Source organism: Coregonus lavaretus (assembly GCF_964263955.1).
Source record: "Coregonus lavaretus genome assembly, chromosome: 19".
Lineage (NCBI taxonomy): Eukaryota > Metazoa > Chordata > Actinopteri > Salmoniformes > Salmonidae > Coregonus > Coregonus lavaretus.
Window position 1 is genome coordinate 7,991,881 of NC_140006.1, and position 18,628 is coordinate 8,010,508.

Sequence of the window (18,628 nt, forward strand, 5' to 3'; positions counted from 1 at the left end):
GATAACCCAAAATAAATAAGTGCTAAAAAACAAAGAAAACCAAGGCAATGCTAATATGTACAAAGGAGAGAAGTAAGAAACAACCCTCCTTCCAGCTGACATTTGGCGGGACACCATTGTAGAGGTTTCAGAGGCTGTTAGGTGTACCGCCAGACATTCTCTCTTGGTTATCACACATTTCACCTCTGCAACAAAATCATTGGCATTCCCGTATGCTCAGAAGGATTGCGAAATATACGCCAGGGCAAATTCTAAAACAACTCTCACAAGCTCTCATCCATAGTCAAATTAACTACTGCTCTGTCGTCTGGGGTAATGCATGTGTTGGTTACCTAAAGAGCCTGCAAATAGCGCAAAACAAGGCAGCCAGAATGGTTCTGCAATGTGGTTACGAGAGGCCCTCCATAGAATTGCATACTGCACTCAAATGGCTGACTGTCAAGGAAATGATAGAAAACAATATACTAACTAACCCTTTTTAATAAAATTCACCACTCTGAAAGACCAACCACTATATATGATAAACTGGATATGGTCATAGACAAACACTCTCGTAACACACAGAGCAGAACCAAGGCCACGTATTGACCACCAATTCCCAATTTAGAGCTGGGCAAAATTGCTTTTAGTTTCAGGACAGTGAAATCCTGGAACTCTTTGCCAGAAAGTTCCAGAAACTTGTCAAATAGTTATTTTAAAAGAATAATTCACAAAGCACATTATTGAACAACTAGAATGGGTCTAAGAGGTTATTATGGTATGTGATGTTGTATTTAAATTTAAATTAATATGTGCACATGAGGTATGTGGGTGGATGGGGGGCAGAGGCTTGGCGGGTGTAACTCGTAATATGTAAAGCTAATAGGAATGTGGATCTGTGTCTGTGTTTGCTTTTGTTGTTTTTCTGAATTTCTGTATGTTTTTTACATTTCTTAAGAACTCTTGGAAGACTAACCCTTGGTGGGTCAAACGAGATCCTAATAAAATTAAAATAAATCAGCACACACAGATCTGGGACCAGGTTGGTCATTGTGTAGTTAACACGACAGATGTTATACAGCCTAGCCTTGAGGCGGTTCTCACATTGTCATTGGCTGGCTCGTCCTCAGTGGCCACTTGGATACTGTAGGCCAGGAAGCAGAGGATGGCACCGATCCAGAGGAGCAAGGAGAAGCCCCCGAACAGCTGACGGCAGAACTTCACCCACTCTGGCGTGGTGGGAGGGGGTGTAAGGACGTTGGGCCCATCCCTGGCCAGCACCTCCAGAGCCTTGGCATTGGTCAAACCCTGGAAGACAATGAATGAATACTTTAATGTCCCGTAGGGAAATTTGCTTGGCAACATTACAGTCATTCCTGGCATACAAATAATACATTGCAAGACATACAACACTTCATACAACATGTATCACAGTCACTGATACAATCACTGTCCGTCAGCCAGCAAACAGACCATCACTACGGAGACAGTCACAACAACAAAATCATGTTTTCCGTTTCTATGGCCATTTGGGTTGTCATGTGTAGTGGGGCAGCTAAAGCATGGGATTCTGCCTTTTGTGATAGAAGCACCACATTTCACACATATCTAGGGCATGCCTGAAGAAGGGCGGCAGACAGCCTAGCGGTTAAGAGCGAATCCCCGAGCCGACTAGGTGAAAAATCTGTCGACGTGTCCTTGAGCAAGGCACTTAACCCTAATTCCTCCTGTAAATCGCTCTGGGTAAGAGCGTCTGCTAAATGACTAAAATGTAAAAGAAGTATTATAGTGCCAGTATAGTACCATTGCAGATTTTGTCCATCACCCCCTGGTGGCCATTCCCAATATGACAGCAAAACAACATTTTAGTTCTGTCTGAGAGAAAGTCAGTAGGATTAAAGATGAGATAGATAGACATCTCTCCATATGGGACCTATATTACTTCACGGATATTCACTGTAATACCATTGAACACCAGTAATAGAGATAGCATGTGGGGCTCCCATGTGGGACAGGGATGAGAACCCTATGGACTCAACTTGGACAAACATGGACCAAAGTAACAGTTGGGGGGGAGTTTATGTGTGTGTAGCATGGACAGAAAGCAGTAGTTAAATAGAGATTAGATCAAGGCTGGGAGATTAAAGTGACTGGGCAGAGCAGAAGGGAAGGCAGCTGTATGTATGTGCATGTGTGTGTTACCCGAGCCAAGTCGACTGTGTAGCGTCTTTCCAGATCGTCTAATGATATCTTGTGATCATCCTGTGAAAGAACAGAATGATCTGACTAACTCAAATAAACCACAACCAGAAGGTCATTATTCAATATAAAAACGTACTGCACTGAGTTATTTACACGTGACAGCCTGACTACGTCCCAAATGGCACCCCTGGTACCCAGGCTAATTTGGCGCACTATTATTGACAAGTGCCCTATGGGTCCTGGTCAAAAGTTGTGCACTACATAGGTAATAGGGTGTTATCTGGGACGCAACCCCAGACCGCCAGTTACACTTACCATGGACACCTCCTTCTTGAGCTCATCCAAGTCCCTCTCCTTCTTCCTCTTCTTTCCTCCTCCATTTTCGGCACCACTCTGAGGAATGAGGAGATTATCACATCAAACATAAACCCTTAACTCAAACCTCCCACATACAGAGGGAGAAGTATACATATAATTACATATAGCATGCTATAGAAATCATAAATAGAATGAATTATAGGATCCCTAGGGAAGTATATCCATGTTTATATTATATATTCATGTTCATCAAAAATAAACATTTCACTAATGTATCACTTGTAACAGTAGGATATCGTTATTCTGTGTGTTGGCTACTTTGTTCAAATATGGCGATGGAAAGTCTGAGTTCACTTCACATTAGTGTGTGTGTGTGTGTGTAGTTCAGATTGGAACAGTCACTGTTGAAGAATGCAGCATCATGGAAGTCATCTGCTGCTGTCACTCTTTCTTTCCCAGCAGAACGTGTGAACGAGTGAAAGAGCGACAGAGAGAGGGAAAGAATGAGTGTGTGGGAGAGCGACACATTGAAAAATCAGTCGAAAAGAGTTTGAGAGTAGAGAGCTGGTGTAGTGCAGGAAATGTGCCCGATTTAGAGGAAATTGCTACTGTATGATATAACAGATAATCGCCAACACCTGCTAAAAACTAAAGTCAGCTGGAATTGAACAAGTTATACAACTGGAATTCTGTAATATGTGTGAATAGAGCTTTTGATAAGATATTGATGATATTAGTTATCTATGCTCTAATCCTACTTTTCAATGTGGTCACAAAATGCCTCAACACTGCGGCATATAGAACCGGCACCGACGTCACTGCAGACACTGTTCGAAAACCAGCTTAGATTTTCCATGATGTCTGTGGCTGTATGTGACATGTCTAGGGTTGCAAAATTCGGTTAATTTTCCCAAAATGCCCAGGTTTTCTAGATTTCCTGGTTGAAAGATTCCTGTAATCATACAGGAATGGAATAAGCAGGAAATCCCGAACTTTTTTGAAAGTTACAGGAATTAACCCCAACTCAACCATACGTACAGTATATTCATATGACAGACTGTGTATGTGTGTATAAAGCAGAGTTGAGGTCAATTCCTTTTCAATTCAGTCAATTCAGGAAGAAAACTTAAACTCAAATTCTCCTCAATGCTTCACTGTGAGAGAAACATTTAAATTTCAGTTTACTTTCTGAATTGAAATGGAATTGACCCCAACCCTGTTATGAAGGATAGAAAAATACCCCTCTATATGCATGAATAAATAAGTGAAGAGAACTTACCCCTTTCCCCATGCTTTCGGCGTTTCAACTCTAATTTGAAATGTGAAGGGCAGACCGTTCGTCCTGACAGACAGGTGACTGATCTCTAACACGTGGAAAAGACACTGATTACTTTTTTAGTGACTGGGACTGACACCCACCCCCCACTCCGCCCCTCTTGTCTCTGTCAGGGTAACCTGAATCTCCCCAGCACTAGCACCTGGATACACAGAGGGGGCTCTGTTGTGGTACCTGCACCTGCTGCCCCCTCTGTGAGGAACAACCCCGAAGAGCACTGTTAAGGGCTAGCCCCTCTACTACCACTGCAAACAATAAGAAACAAACTATATTAACCTCACATGTACCATTAATGAAGAACCCTATTTTACAGTGATCATTTAGGACTTAATGAACCGGGCACTGAGCATAGAAAATATGACTTTCATCAAGAAGTAGATTACTTCAATTACTTTTCAAAATATATTTGAATCGAACAGACATGGAGAACACTAGTCATTTTCATATGGATTTATTTTATTCTCCTTTTACAACCAAGATGTGTTTGATGCTTTAATTTTTATTTACCTTCCCTTTACAACACATTTTACATAACAATCAAATGTGTATGATTAGTATAAGTATAAGCATTAAAACAAATGTAAAAATTTAAGAGCTTGACATTTCAAAGAAAGGAATGTTATCTAACAACCAACATAATACATCCAGTACACAATGCAGACAAGAAAACATTGTAAAGACATTTTAAAGCAGTTTGTTTTATGTCAGGAGTCCATGTGGCTGTACTGAGAAAGGAATGAAAGAAACATTCAAACTGATCACATCTGATGATGGATAGTTGGTTAAACAGCGATGGGGTGAACAGAACTATCTATTTTCTATTGGCTTAGTTAACCATGGTGTGGTTTTAACACACTCCATATGACCACAGTTAAAAGAACAAAAACACATTCAACACTAAACACTACACTAACCACCTCGCATAGCCTGTCAAGCATTCAGATCAGAAGCTCAGGGTAAGGACCTTGAAAGAGAGAGCTTTAGGGAGATATGAGCCATATCTTTAGCGATACATATAGACTTTGGCTTGGCTTAACACACAAGTCAAGTCTCTCTCTCTCCAAAGTATCTTCATCCCAGCAACAACCTGTTATTTTTTCCAATCACATTACCACCAGCAACATCTGGAGTTAACCTCCCTTATCCTCCTCATCATCATCTCCCTCACTGTGCGAGTGCCTCCTGTAGCCCCATGCAGCTCGCAACTTAAATGAAAAAATATTTATTTTCCGCCCCTGGAAAATATGCACCAAAAGAAACAGCCACACAGATCCCCCTCCATATACAAGGGCATCTATGTGATAAAATGTCATAAGAAGATACTATCACATATCTGCCTCCCATGTGTTTTTGTGCACTTCTTCAGTAAAATGTCTAATTATTTGCTTTACTTTAGAGTGACATACATGTACAGTGTTTATCATCTTTTGTTTGACATAACAGTCTGACTAGACACACAGACACACACAAAACACGCACCTTTGCAACCGGCAGAGAGCTATAGCTAGATTAAAGTCTTCAATGAGAACTATTAACATGGATGATTCTGCCCAGTTTCCATCCCTGGCCAATAGGGGGCAGAAGAGAGCGACGTGGCATTCCAACCAGCAGAAAAGGTGGGTGAACGAACGTGCAGGGGTGTGGTGGCTTTGGTGGGTGAGTGAGAGGGACGTTGGTGATCAGGGGGGTGGAGGAGAGATGTGTCCATCACTGAGTTTGAAAAAGAGGGAGGAGGAGGAGGAGGAAAGAAAAGAAATAAAGAATTGCTGAGTTTGTTTGAGATGGGGTCTGGCTTTGTCTGATAGAGCTAGATAGAAGAGGCTTAAGTATAGAGTGGATTGGGTAGTCTATGAGGGAACATAGCTTAGCGTCACTAAAGGACACAGAGAGAGAGAGAGAGAGAGAGAGAGAGAGAGAGAGAGAGAGAGAGAGAGAGAGAGAGAGAGAGAGAGAGAGAGAGAGAGAGAGAGAGAGAGAGAGAGAGAGAGAGAGAGAGAGAGAGAGAGAGAGAGAGAGAGAGAGAGAGAGAGAGAATGAGAGAGAGGGGGCTGGAGGGAGAGAAAGACAGTGTGTGTGCGTGAGAGAGAGATCGAGAGAGAGAGAGATCCAGTTACCAGCAAGTGCTAAAATAGGGGGGAGAAATGTGCAGAAGGGATTAACGGGACCAAAATAACACGGAGGAGTAGAAAGGAGGAGTATCCCTTTGTTGTCAGGGCCTGAGAATGTCCACTGGCTGTCAACGTGACGTCATGTCAAGGACTCAGTCACAGAAGTCAAAGCAGTCTGCGTCCAAAATGGCACCCTATACCCTAAATAGTGCACTACTTTTGACCATAGCCCTATGGGCCCTGGTGAAAAGTAGTGCACTATATAGGAAATAGTGGGCCATTTGGGATGTACTCTCAGACACAAACAAACAAGTATTTTCCTACTCTGCTTTAAATTGCAGCTGTTACAGTAAGCCTGTATCTACTACACCCTTATAGACAGGAATAACCTAACCTCCAGCTTGCAGTGACAGAAATGCAGTGACAGAAAGGCAGCACAGCACAGCGGTCTCCATTAGCTGAAATATGAAGGGAATGAATTACCCGGTGATATGAACTTCGATTTGAACCCATCTACACAAGCTAAGAGCTAGGAATCATATTTCTCTCACTCACTATGATTCGTCCAGTGCAGGGTGCACTCAAACTCTTCACACCACTCACATTTGATCTGATTGAGCACTGACCAGCAACCAGAAGCAGGAAGCATTAACAGAAGTTTCAGGAACTATCTATGCTCTATACATTAGCCTGGTGGATCCGTATGTTACACTGCATGTCTATGCTGGGTCTGCTCTGCTTGATGCTAGCTGAAGGGGTTATGAGTATGTTCTGCCTCATCATACAAAACACTGAACTTGGTAGGACTACTCTTTTATAGGCAGGACTTAATGAGATAATGAGATAGGAGAAGTGCATCAAGAGGTGGGGCAGAAGGAAAGGGGTGTGGTCTAAAGGGGTGTGACTTATGGAAGCTGAAGCAGTCGAGTGGGAGGAAGTCAAGTCTTTGAGAAATAAGATTCAGAAAATCTATGAGAGAGATAGGAAAGAGAGGATTAGAAAGAGTTAGCATTAAACGTGCTCCCAGTGAAAGAGGAGAAAGAAGAGAGAAGTCAGTGTGAGGGCAAGTCAAAGTTTGACAGATCATAGGGCTCAGGTCAAAGTAGTGCACTATGTATAGAATAGGGTGCCATTTGGGACACAGGGTGGTCCCTGTAGCCAGGACTCTCTGATGTGTGTCGGACAGGCGTAGTAGAGAAATACTGCCTTGCATCACATCTAAGATGTCAGAATGAACGGGCAAACTTGTGAATAGCTTTTAAGATTTTGTCATCAAACCAGCAGTCAGATGCCATTTGATTTGGTTCAAATGGCATGTTTCATGACCTGACAGTAGTAATTGGAGTGCTTTACTTCCATTGATTGAGTTATCATTTTTTTTTAATCACTATTGTGTCAATGTTCACCCCAGTGTGGCATTGAGATCATGATGAATATACTTTGGAGTTGTAAAGGCTTAGATCTTGTGGGAAAGAATATACTGTTATAGACAGACTAAGGCTGCCTCCGAAATAGCACCCTATTCCCTATTTAGTGCACTGCACTACTTTTGACCAGGGCCCATAGGGCTCTGGTCAAAAGTAGTGCACTATGTAGGGAATATGGTGCTATTTGGGACACAACCTTACAGTTCTTAGAGACTGCCTCTTTAAGGTCCTCCGCTGCCTCCCTCTCCAGTATGATCCTCATTCACTTATTTCAGGGTCAGTTTTTTGGAGAGCTGGGACAGGGATAGGAAACTGGTTGATTTGGCCGAGGCGGACCCACCCCCTTTCCCCTCCCCCTCTTTTTCCCACTTAGAGAGCTCCAGCTCGATGGTCATCAGCACCCTCCCAGGCCCTTCCCCCTTGGGTGAGTCCCCTCCCCCTGTTCCTGCTCTCTCTGGCTGTCTCAATACTTTGGGCAGGGCTGTGTGTTGGGACTCTAGCTCTCTGCTCCCCGTATCCTATTTCTTATCCTTGCGCGACTCCTGCTTCTTCTTTTCTGAGGCGGCGGCCTTCAGCTTGGACGGGTCTCCGATGGAGAGAGTTGGGCCCTGTGGAGAGGAGGAGGGAACAGGGGAGGAGAGGAGTCACTTCAGGAGGAAAGGAGGAGGGTGAGAAAGGAGAGAAGGGGAGAGGGAGGGGGAGAGAAGTAGTGTTAGCACGGGGGAGATGGGGGAGATCGATGGGCATGTTAACAATGATGCAATAGATGGATTAGGATTGAAGGAGGGAGGGAGGTATTTACATTAGAGCAGAGAGAGAGAGGTACATTTAGGAGAAAAAGAGAGAAAGAGTCATATTTAGGAGGTAAGGGGGAGGCAAGTGACGGGTGGCGGTCTCCAGGGCTGCAAGGGGTGACAAAACAGGCATTGATGAGTTAGGGACAGAGTGACAGGACTACTACAGTCAGATCTAACATCTGACACAGGACTGCTACACATCTATTTCCAACATAGCAGGCCCTCTTAAAATGCAGCTTTGAGTCACTTTTACCAATCAACACCCAGACATGCACCAATCACAGATGCATCAGTTCACACATGCATTGCCATCAGTTCACTCAAACACATTCATCTACCGAATGGACCATGACAATTACAACCAATAACATCTTTCTGCAAACCCTCATCTTACTGGAGCTAAGGACGTGGGAGCAAGGGAGTGGACTGGGAAGGTAAAGGGCTCAGTAGAGAGGCCACCTGCAAGAGGAAAGTGGCCTCTGAGTTAGTGAAAAGGAAAGGTCAGAGCAATCTAATGTAATTACTTCACTGAAAAGCAAGTGCTAACATAAAGAGGCACTGGGCTGCTATGGAAAGGGTAAACGGTCAAGTACATGGCTCTAGCTACAGTGCCTATGGACAGATGTTACGTCCAAAATGGCACCCTATTCCCTATATAGTGCACTACTTAGTCAAAAGTAGTGTACTTCATAGGGAATAGGTTGCCATTTGGGACGCAGACAGAAAAGGGGGTTAGGAGCTAAGCTAAGTTCCTTACTAAATAGAGATAGAGACCGGTAGAGGTAGAGATTGATTAGAGGATGGATCAGTTAAACAGAAACAGATCCAAAAACTAACAACTGGCTGTTCACCTGTGGAGAGAGAGACAGAACAAGAAAAGACAGAAAGAAAGGAAGAAAGAAAGAAAGAGGGGCTTCTCACGGCCACCCGGATGGAGAAGAGGAAGGATAGACAGACAAGAGAAGAAGGAGGGAGGACAAGAAAGAGGATGAGACTGAAAAGAAAGGGGGAGACCGGGACTAGATGAAGGGAATGTGAGTGAGCTAGTGAGTGAGTGAGAGGGAGGAATGGAGAGAATGGGTGGGGATGGTTTGTTAGCTGGGATCAATATTGAGTGCACTCTATTATCATTCCAGTACAGCCTGTTGTGTGCTGTGTGCTGCTTCAGGCTCCAGTCAGCTACCAATACTCTCTCTCCCACTCTGCCTCCCTCCCCTAATGGAGTAATGGTGAACGAAGATGCCACACGATGGTGGTTTCATTCTAAATAGCACCCTATTCCCTATATAGTGCACTACTTTTGACCAGAGCCCATAGGGAATAGGGTGCCATTTGGGATGCATGCAATGAGATTCTCGCAGCTTTGTTGTGCAAGCCCAGCAAATAAAAATAACCCAGATACAGTGGCTGATACAGATTGTGTGGAGTCAGCGTAGCACTAAATAAGGCCTGTTCGATCAAACGGCATGTTTTACAAGTGCAAGTAAACCCTATATATGAAAACCCTGTTTATGTCCCAAATGGCACCCTATTCCTTAGGACTACTTTTGACCAGGGCCCATAAGGCTCTGGTCATAAGTAGTGCACTATGTAGGGAATAGGGTGCAATTTGGGAAGAAGATAAGGCCTGTTTGATAAAACAGCACATCTTACAAATGTAAGTCAACCCTATATATGAAAACCCTGTAAACACGTTTACACACTGTATAGTTTAAAAGAGAGGAGCCATAATGAGGAGAAGGCTGTTTAGATTATTTTTTTTTCGCACCATGAAATTAATTGCTCATGGTGAATATGTGTATATGGCAACTCCGTCAGAATTTCAGCAACAGTCCTTTTGACTGTGAGCTATATTATTAATTTATGCACCCAAGCTCCATGCAATTTGTGCAACTGACTGCAACTCAAGTGCAACCTGACAATCAGTCATGTGACAACGTGTGAATCCCAAATAGCACCCTATATAGTGCACTACCTTTGACCAGGACCCTTGCCATTTGGGATGCAGACATTACACTACTTTTGACCAGGGCTCTGGTAAAAAGTAGTAGTGGACTATATAGGGAATAGTGTTCCATTTTGGACACAGTCAGTGAGAGCTGTGGGGAGAGGAGAATGAGAGTGCACTCTAATGCTGTAGTAAACCCTGACTCTAATCCCTGACCTCTGACACTGTACAGACCCCCAGCCACACGCCACTGACCCAGTGATACAGTAGCTGCATACCTGATTGATTCCTGAACAATACTGTGAGTGAACAAACTACACACCAAACTGTCCCTTGTAGTGTTGCAAAATTCCGTAAACTTTCCCAAAATGTTCAGGTTTTCCAGAAATCCTGGTTCTGGAAAACTTGGGAAAGTTACCAGGATTTAGCAATCCTAGACCCTTGGCTACTTCCATTAAGATGTCTTAGTGAATTGATCAATACCTTAGGATGTCATTTACCAGCATACATCATCATTCTATTTGAGTGTTATATTAATCAAATACTAAGGCCGCATCCCAAATGGCACCCAATTCCATATAGTGCACTACACTAGTCAAATGTAACACACTATATAGGGAATAGGGTGCCATTTGGGATGCATCCACCCCCTTGCCTTGCACTTATCCCCAGTGTGACTGTGTGACTCAGTGTAATTTGGGATATCTGTGAGCCAATAATAGGGCCAGTGATTTTCATTTGACTCACAGGAAGTAGAATCAGTAGGTCTCCCTCTTTCTCTACTTTCTCTCCCACTGAGAGCAACTCAGTTCCATTCACAGGGAATTGAATTACTGTACAACACGACCTTGCTGCAGCCATTTCACAAGTGTGGCTGGTGTTAGGGGAAGTTCACCCATTTTTACATGTGGCCTTTTCACTCTTTCTGTTTCTTGTAGTTGATTCCCCAAACTGTTTAATATTTTGTTTCGTTACAGAGAAAATTAGTAGACACATTTTGCTGAGATCACTTGCCATTGACTACAATGCATTGTGAAAATGTGTCCAAATCATTCCATTCTGAATGCTGTCTCTGCACTAAATTACGCCCCCCCCCCCCCCCAAAATAAAAAATAAAAAAACATCACTGTCCCATAAATCCATAGTTGCATCTTTTTGTTGTTGTAAACAGCATCATTCAAACATGGATTTATGGCACAATGGATTTATTTTTCTCAAAAATGTTGCGCAGAGACATTATTCAGAATGGGATTCTGATGTATTATGAGTTGGTGTGGAGTGTTTTAGAATGTTTTATAATATGTTTAGACATATTTGCATATTGCATTATAAATCAATATAGCAAGTGGTGACTCAGCAACATTAAAAAAAATGTTACATTTACATTTTAGTCATTTAGCAGACGCTCTTATCCAGAGCGACTTACAGTTAGTGAGTGCATAATTTTTTTTTTCATACTGGCCCCCCGTGGGAAACGAACCCACAACCCTGGCGTTGCAACCGCCATGCTGAGCTACACGGGGCCTTTCACACCAATTTTCTCTGTAATTAAACAAAATATTTAAAAAAGACTGTATGGGGAATAAAGTACAAACACAGAAAAGTGAAAATAAGGCCAGTTAAAAATGGGTAAACTTCCCGACTATTTACCCATTGTATTGTGTTTGTTTAGCCCTTGAGGAGGGGAGGGGCGGTAATTTAGCTCTTAAGCTTTTGGGCGACTGGCTGTGGTTTAAAAGCGTTCCAACACTGATGACTGTTTCGTTTAATAGCAGGAGAGGACTATTAAATGTGTTTGCTTTGGTGGCGCAATAATGCATTCCTCTTATGTTGATTCTGGATTGAATAGTTTTTGCTCTGTGGCAGTCTTACTAACAATACTGGTCTGCAGTGTGGCTCAGTGGCTGTGTCTAACCAAGTTGCTATGGTATGAGCTGTCATATAGGCGTTGTACTCTTACATGACTTGTGTTGTACGGTACTTGTGTGCTGTAGTTGTGAGCTGCTGTTGTCGTTGTGTGGTTGTGAGTGAGCCGACGACGAGAGGACTTGCCTGTCTCTGCTGTGATCCCTCTTTACCCTTCCCTTTCTTTCCATGTTTGCTGGAGGAAACAAAAGAGAACAGTGTCAAGTGGATGTCACACCTCTCCCTCTAGTGGCCAAAGCGATATACTGCTTCTGTTACAGTATACTACTGCTTTTTAATTTCATCACAGATAACCGAACAGCACTGACTCTCCAGGTAGGTTAGGAGACAACGTCATAGATACAGAAGTAGAATGGAACTAAATTATCATGGAAATGATGCATTGCCGTACCAGGCTAGCCATAGTGAGTGTCCCCATGAGTACCAGTCAAATTGCCATGGTCAGAGGTTCCAAGTCTGTTCTATTTATATGATCATAGACTGACTGTAAAACTTGATTAGTGGTCAACTTAGTGCCACCTGTGGCCTGGGTAGTGTAGCGGTAATGCCGCAGCCTCCGGCACATGTTTGACACAACCACTTTCCCCACTGTCATCCTCTCTCTCTCTATCAGTTCAATAAAATCTGAAAAATTAAAACAATATATTTACTAACAAAAAAAAAAAACTTTGTGCCACCTAGTGCCAGCTAAACCATACAGGTGTCCAGGCCGGGGATGGGCTCAGGCTTTGGCCACAGACCCAGGCACAGGGGCACTGACCTGACACTGAGGTTGAAGACTCTGCGGGCCACCAGGAACCTCATGAGATAATAAATGACAACGATGAGCAACAGCAGACCCAGCACTGCACCGATGATGGACCCCGTGATCACTCCGGCCTGGATGGGAACTGAGAGAGAGAAGGGAAGGGAGGGAGAGAGAGAGAGAGAATGAGGGAGAGGGGAGAAAGAGAAAGATCAGGAGGAAAAAGCAGAGGAATGAAGAGGAAAACTACAAACAAAGAGAAAGCAAGACAAGGACAGTCTACTTGCCATTCTAGGGATTCTATATGTAATTATATAGCCTGGTCCCTGATCAGTTTGTGCCATCATGCCACTCCTTGTCATGCCAAACATGCTTGGCATGACAAGGAGCGCATGCATGACAAGGAGTGGCAAGGAGGGGCATGGAAAATGGCATGATGGCCCAAACAGACCGATACCCAGGCTAGTAATTCAATGCTCTCACCCTTCTCAAAGACCAGCAGTCTGACACTGGAGGCGCGTCCCACTATGTCAGGTGGGTTCTTGGCGTCGCAGGTGAAGGTGCCGTTGTCTCCGAAGTCTAGGTTCTTGAGCAGGATGGATCCGTCCCGGCGACCAGGGTTCCCCACAAACTCCAGCCTGTCTCTGAAGGGTCCCTTGTTGTCTACGTAGGGAGCTCCACCGGTGTAATGGAAGATCTGTAGTACGGAAGACCGGAAAAGGGATTCAGTTTCTTGTCTGCTTTTATATCTAGGCTAGCCTGGATGCCAGTCTGTTTCTGCTCTCTTGCCAACTCCTTATGGAACTGTCATGCCAAAATGTTGTTGACAAGAGAGCAGAAACAGATCTGAGACCAGACTACATCTAGGCTAAAGATGACATGAATTGTTAGATACGGTACAGATGAAATGTGCTAAAATAAACAACTGTGTTAGAGAGAAAGGGACAGGAGGGAGAAGGAAGGAAGGGGGTGATATCGTTTCAGAGGGAGAGAGGCAAGAGGTGGATGAAGGCGGAGGAGAGAAGGAGAGTGAGATAATGAAAGTAGGAGAGAGGGACAAGGGGGATATGGGAGGGTGAGATTGGGGGCCAAGGAGGGCAAGGCACAGCGAGAAGAGAGAGAGCTGGCACCAGGTGAGATGAGGGGAATGAGAAGGAAATGAAAAAGAAGTGATAGGTTAGCATCCCAAATGGCACCCTATACCCTATGTAGTGCACTACTTTTGACCAGGACCCATAGGGTGCATTATATATAAGGAACAGGCTCATAGGGCTCTGGTTAAAAGCAATGCACTATGTATGCACTCACTAACAATGAAAAATGTATGCACTCACTAACTGTAAGTCGCTCTGGATAAGAGCGTCTTCTAAATGATTAAAATGTTTTTAAAAATGCACTATGTAGGGAATAGGGTGCCATTTGGGACGCATCCATAGAGGAGGCTAGAGGAGGATAATGATAGAGGAGAGTATATATGTACAGAGATGGCGTCCCTGGCACCGTCGGCCCGGTAGCTCCAAGAGAAGGTGACGTCATCGGAGGTCCAGCGCCAGGAGAAGAAGGAGCAGGACAGACGGATGTCGGAACCCACCAGGGCGTGCCGCTCCCAACCCGTGTAGATGACGATGGCCTCGGACTGCTGGGGCACTACAGGGGTTAATACACAGGGTTAAATAGGAAAGATCAGCACCCATGTGGTCCATCATTACCTACTTCACACTTCCTTGTTTGAACCATTACCATTTGTTACCTCCAAAATACCATTGTATCATTGCCTATATGTACGTTTCTACCATTGTAAATGTTTATGGTGGTTTCAATAAAAATATATAAACACGAAAGATCATCACTGCATGTTTCAAAACTATTCTGGGGATATAAAGGATTTACGTACTATGAAAACAGACAAGAGGATAGAGTGTACTTGGGCACACATGGTTAAATAAGAAACATATGCATTACACACTTAAAAAATGTGCCCCTGGGATGTAAGACAGAGACAAGGGTTTTCATTTTCAGTTGCAAGGGTTTCTTCCAGACTATGGTTCCAGTAGACTATTGTGGAGTCTATCATTAAACACAACCTTCAAAACTATTATTCTGTCGATGTACCATTTAATTTACTATGAAAAGACAGTCAAGAGGACAACACGTTCAAGTTCATTTCAATGTCTTTCAGTTGCAAAGCCTTAAGTCTTTCATTCGATCCCTTTTGAATACACTTCAAAATCCATTCCCACACACACAACCACTATTTATCCAAGGTTCAAATGAGCTATGAACATGTGCAATGATGGCATGCAGCAAGGATTGGCGCTGATAATATCTAAAAAGTACAACATAACTACCCACAGATTATAAATAGCTTATGTTATGTCCTTGAAATATGAAGTTAAATTCTATATTTGCCATAAAATCAATATATCACTTCCATCGTAAATGCAATTAGTACTGCAGTACAACAACCACCACCAATGATGTAATGGCATCTACAAACATTGCTATCATCAATTATTATCACTAGTATTTTGGGGTATTTGGTATTCCGTTTGATTCAAGATTTTGACCCAAGATACTGACTCACACACAAATCACATTCAAATATCTAAAGATGCACATTTCACATTTTCACATGTAGAAACCAAAACTCCAGCGTCCTTGAATAAATGATGTCAGCCAACATAGAACTTGTCAATGGATTAAGACTTGACGTTTTTAATTACATTTTGACAAAGCTGCAACAATCGTGAAAGGAAAGAAGATGATCTCTGCTCAAGTGTAGAAATGCTGTCAATACACTGTCTGAGTGAGTCCCAAAATTGATGCCCTCATGTTAACTTTGTGAGCCTTACGGAATGAACTCTGTATAAGAGAAACACGGATGAAGAACAAGATGTTTCTGTAGTTATAACAATAATAGTCACAACAATATAACATCCGTATAACAACGTATTACAAGACTAATCATCTGCCCAGGTTCTTTTACTTCCTCTCCCTTTAATTAATTAATTAATTAATTAATTAAGTAATGCACCAATAACGCAGAACCCAGAGTGAACAAGATTCAGTGACCCACGGGATTAGTTTAATGTACAGCTGTGAATGAAATACCAAGCATGTATATAATGCTTTTTATAAGAAAAGAAAAGAAAAGAAAGCATACGAGATCATTCATCATAAATGTTATTAATTCAAATTGTATCACCGACACTATGTGAACTTTAACCTTTAACTCAAGATGATGATAAAGATAAGGCAACATTTTTCACATGCAACTTTAAAGCAGATCAGAAGGTTTAATCATATAATTAACATATTAGAAGTATATTTTTAACCATAAATCAAAACAATTATATGCGGTTACAATTTACATTACAGCGGACTTATTACTGTGTGGTTATTACTATAATTACAGTGTAGCAAGTATTGTAATGAACCATGGTACTTAGGGTTAGGACTAAGGTTAGGGATATATTAAGAAAAATTAAATACTTTTTACCTATTCCCAGGAGTACGACCGACGCTAGCGCCAAAATGGTCAGCATGGTTCCTGACTCTTTGGGTTCCTCAAGTGATGTTGCAGACCTCACTGGATGCTGCAGAAGAGTCCCACTATGAAGTGATGGCGAGTTAGAAGGACAGAGGGGTGCAGGGTTCCAGGACAGAGGGCTTCACAACAGGACAACAGTGTCCCAGGGTTTATAACCAACCACACCCCTCGCTCTCCACGGCCCGGCCCATTCCTCCCTCTCTCCACCTCTTTCTTTCTCTCCAATCTCATTGAAACAAATCAAACAATCAACCCCTTTGAAGACCAAAATAAACAACTTTTACATTCAAGAGTGATATTAAGATGCAGTGAAAAGCAACATACTGTATAAAGACACTGACCAAATTCACTGAAGTAGCAGTCAAAGCTTGAGTCAAATTTACACAAATCTGCACTAGTAGATGACACCATCTTGTATATTCCTGAATATCATTACTTTATTTTCTTACTAGCACTGATTTTGCTGATAGCTGCTTCATTGTGGAACGTTTTTTCCTTGCAATGACTGATATGTGGTTGTCTTACCTACCTTAGTTGAATGCACAGACTTGCTGAATGACCAAAATGTTCATGACTTGTGTGTGATAGCATAGGATGTATGCACATTATACAGACTGTATTTCTAAAGGGCTGATGTGATGTCTAAGATGTGATGTGTGAATACACATGGATGGAAACGTGTGTGTGTGTGTGTGTGTGTGTGTGTGTGTGGGGGGGGGTCCTGTCTTGTCCTCTCCTCCCGTCATCCCCGTCTCTCCTTTCCCTGCACTTTCACCGGGATGGAGAAGGATGGAAAACAAAGGCCCAAGTCTTCCCTCTCTCCCTTTCTCTCTCCTCCCTCTCTCCGGATTCCTGCCTGTTTGCTGACGTCTAGCAGTCAAACAATGGAGGGAGAGAGGGACAGGGGCACAGGGGGTGACTGGCGTGTCTCTGTCTGTCAATGGTGCTTTCTTCCTCTCCAACCTCCTCCCTCTCTCTCTCTCTCTCTCTCTCTCTCTCTCCATCCAGACAAAGCTCTGTATTCTCCTCCCACCTCCCTCTGCCGAGTGCCTACTTGGCTTATTCCTGTAAAACCGACACAGAGAGAGAGAGTGGGGAGAGACCAGCTACACATACATACACATACATATACATATATATACAGTGGGGAGAACAAGTATTTGATACACTGCCGATTTTGCAGGTTTTCCTACTTACAAAGCATGTAGAGGTCTGTAATTTTTATCATAGGTACACTTCAACTGTGAGAGACGGAATCTAAAAAAAAATCCAGAAAATTACATTGTATGATTTTTAAGTAATTAATTTGCATTTTATTGCATGACATAAGTATTTGATCACCTACCAACCTGTAAGAATTCAGGCTCTCACAGACCTGTTAGTTTTTCTTTAAGAAGCCCTCCTGTTCTCCACTCATTACCTGTATTAACTGCACCTGTTTGAACTCGTTACCTGTATAAAAGACACCTGTCCACACACTCAAACAGACTCCAACCTCTCCACAATGGCCAAGACCAGAGAGCTGTGTAAGGACATCAGGGATAACATTGTAGACCTGCACAAGGCTGGGATGGGCTACAGGACAATAGGCAAGCAGCTTGGTGAGAAGGCAACAACTGTTGGCGCAATTATTAGAAAATGGAAGAAGTTCAAGACGACAGTCAATCACCCTCGGTCTGGGGCTCCATGCAAGATCTCACCTCGTGGGGCATCAATGATCATGAGGAAGGTGAGGGATCAGCCCAGAACTACACGGCAGGACCTGGTCAATTACCTGAAGAGAGTTGGGACCACAGTCTCAAAGAAAACCATTAGAAACACACTACGCCGTCATGGATTAAAATCCTGCAGCGCACACAAGGTCCACCTGCTCAAGCTAGCGCATGTCCAGGCCCGTCTGAAGTTTGCCAATGACCATCTGGATGATCCAGAGGAGGAATGGGAGAAGGTCATGTGGTCTGATAATACAAAAATAGAGCTTTTTGGTCTAAACTCCACTCGCCGTGTTTGGAGGAAGAAGGAGGATGAGTACAACCCCAAGAACACCATCCCAACCGTGAAGCATGGAGGTGGAAACATCATTCTTTGGGGATGCTTTTCTGCAAAGGGGACAGGATGACTGCACCGTATTGAGGGGAGGATGGATGGCGCCATGTATCGCGAGATCTTGGCCAACAACCTCCTTCCCTCAGTAAGAGCATTGAAGATGGGTCGTGGCTGGGTCTTCCAACATGACAACGACCCGAAACACACAGCCAGGGCAACTAAGGAGTGGCTCCGTAAGAAGCATCT

The 18,628-nt window shown here is 43.2% G+C and overlaps 2 protein-coding genes across 2 annotated transcripts in view; both read right to left on the bottom strand.

Moving 5' to 3' along the window:
- atp1a2a (ATPase Na+/K+ transporting subunit alpha 2a) overlaps window positions 1-3,790 on the bottom strand; it is a gene marked incomplete at both ends in the record, with an annotated part of 28,291 nt that extends 24,501 nt beyond the window's left edge. Inside the window, 4 exons of the mRNA XM_084183059.1 lie at window positions 1,084-1,287; window positions 2,182-2,241; window positions 2,497-2,574; window positions 3,779-3,790. Coding sequence (XP_084039185.1) covers window positions 1,084-1,287; window positions 2,182-2,241; window positions 2,497-2,574; window positions 3,779-3,790 — 354 coding nt within the window. The remainder of the gene's footprint in view (window positions 1-1,083; window positions 1,288-2,181; window positions 2,242-2,496; window positions 2,575-3,778) is intronic.
- A 487-nt stretch (window positions 3,791-4,277) lies between these two features.
- mpz (myelin protein zero) lies at window positions 4,278-16,453 on the bottom strand. Its single transcript, XM_084183084.1, has 6 exons — window positions 16,286-16,453; window positions 14,267-14,433; window positions 13,270-13,483; window positions 12,802-12,931; window positions 12,168-12,216; window positions 4,278-5,545 (listed from the first exon to the last, which is right to left on the bottom strand). The coding sequence occupies exons 1-6, from the start codon at window positions 16,329-16,331 to the stop codon at window positions 5,543-5,545; spliced, it is 609 nt and encodes a 202-aa protein (XP_084039210.1). The 5' UTR covers window positions 16,332-16,453; the 3' UTR covers window positions 4,278-5,542.
- Between the last annotated feature and the right edge of the window lie 2,175 nt (window positions 16,454-18,628).

What these genes read in the sequence shown, in the direction of transcription:
- mpz (XM_084183084.1), bottom strand. Translation starts at nt 16,331, where the DNA reads ATGCTGACCATTTTGGCGCTAGCGTCGGTCGTACTCCTGGGAATAG. An exon ending in GGTCGTACTCCTGGGAATAG is followed by an intron (nt 14,434 to 16,285) that starts GTAAAAAGTATT and finishes TAACCCCTGTAG; the next exon opens with TGCCCCAGCAGTCCGAGGCC. An exon ending in GTCTTCAACCTCAGTGTCAG is followed by an intron (nt 12,217 to 12,801) that starts GTCAGTGCCCCT and finishes TGTTTCCTCCAG; the next exon opens with CAAACATGGAAAGAAAGGGA.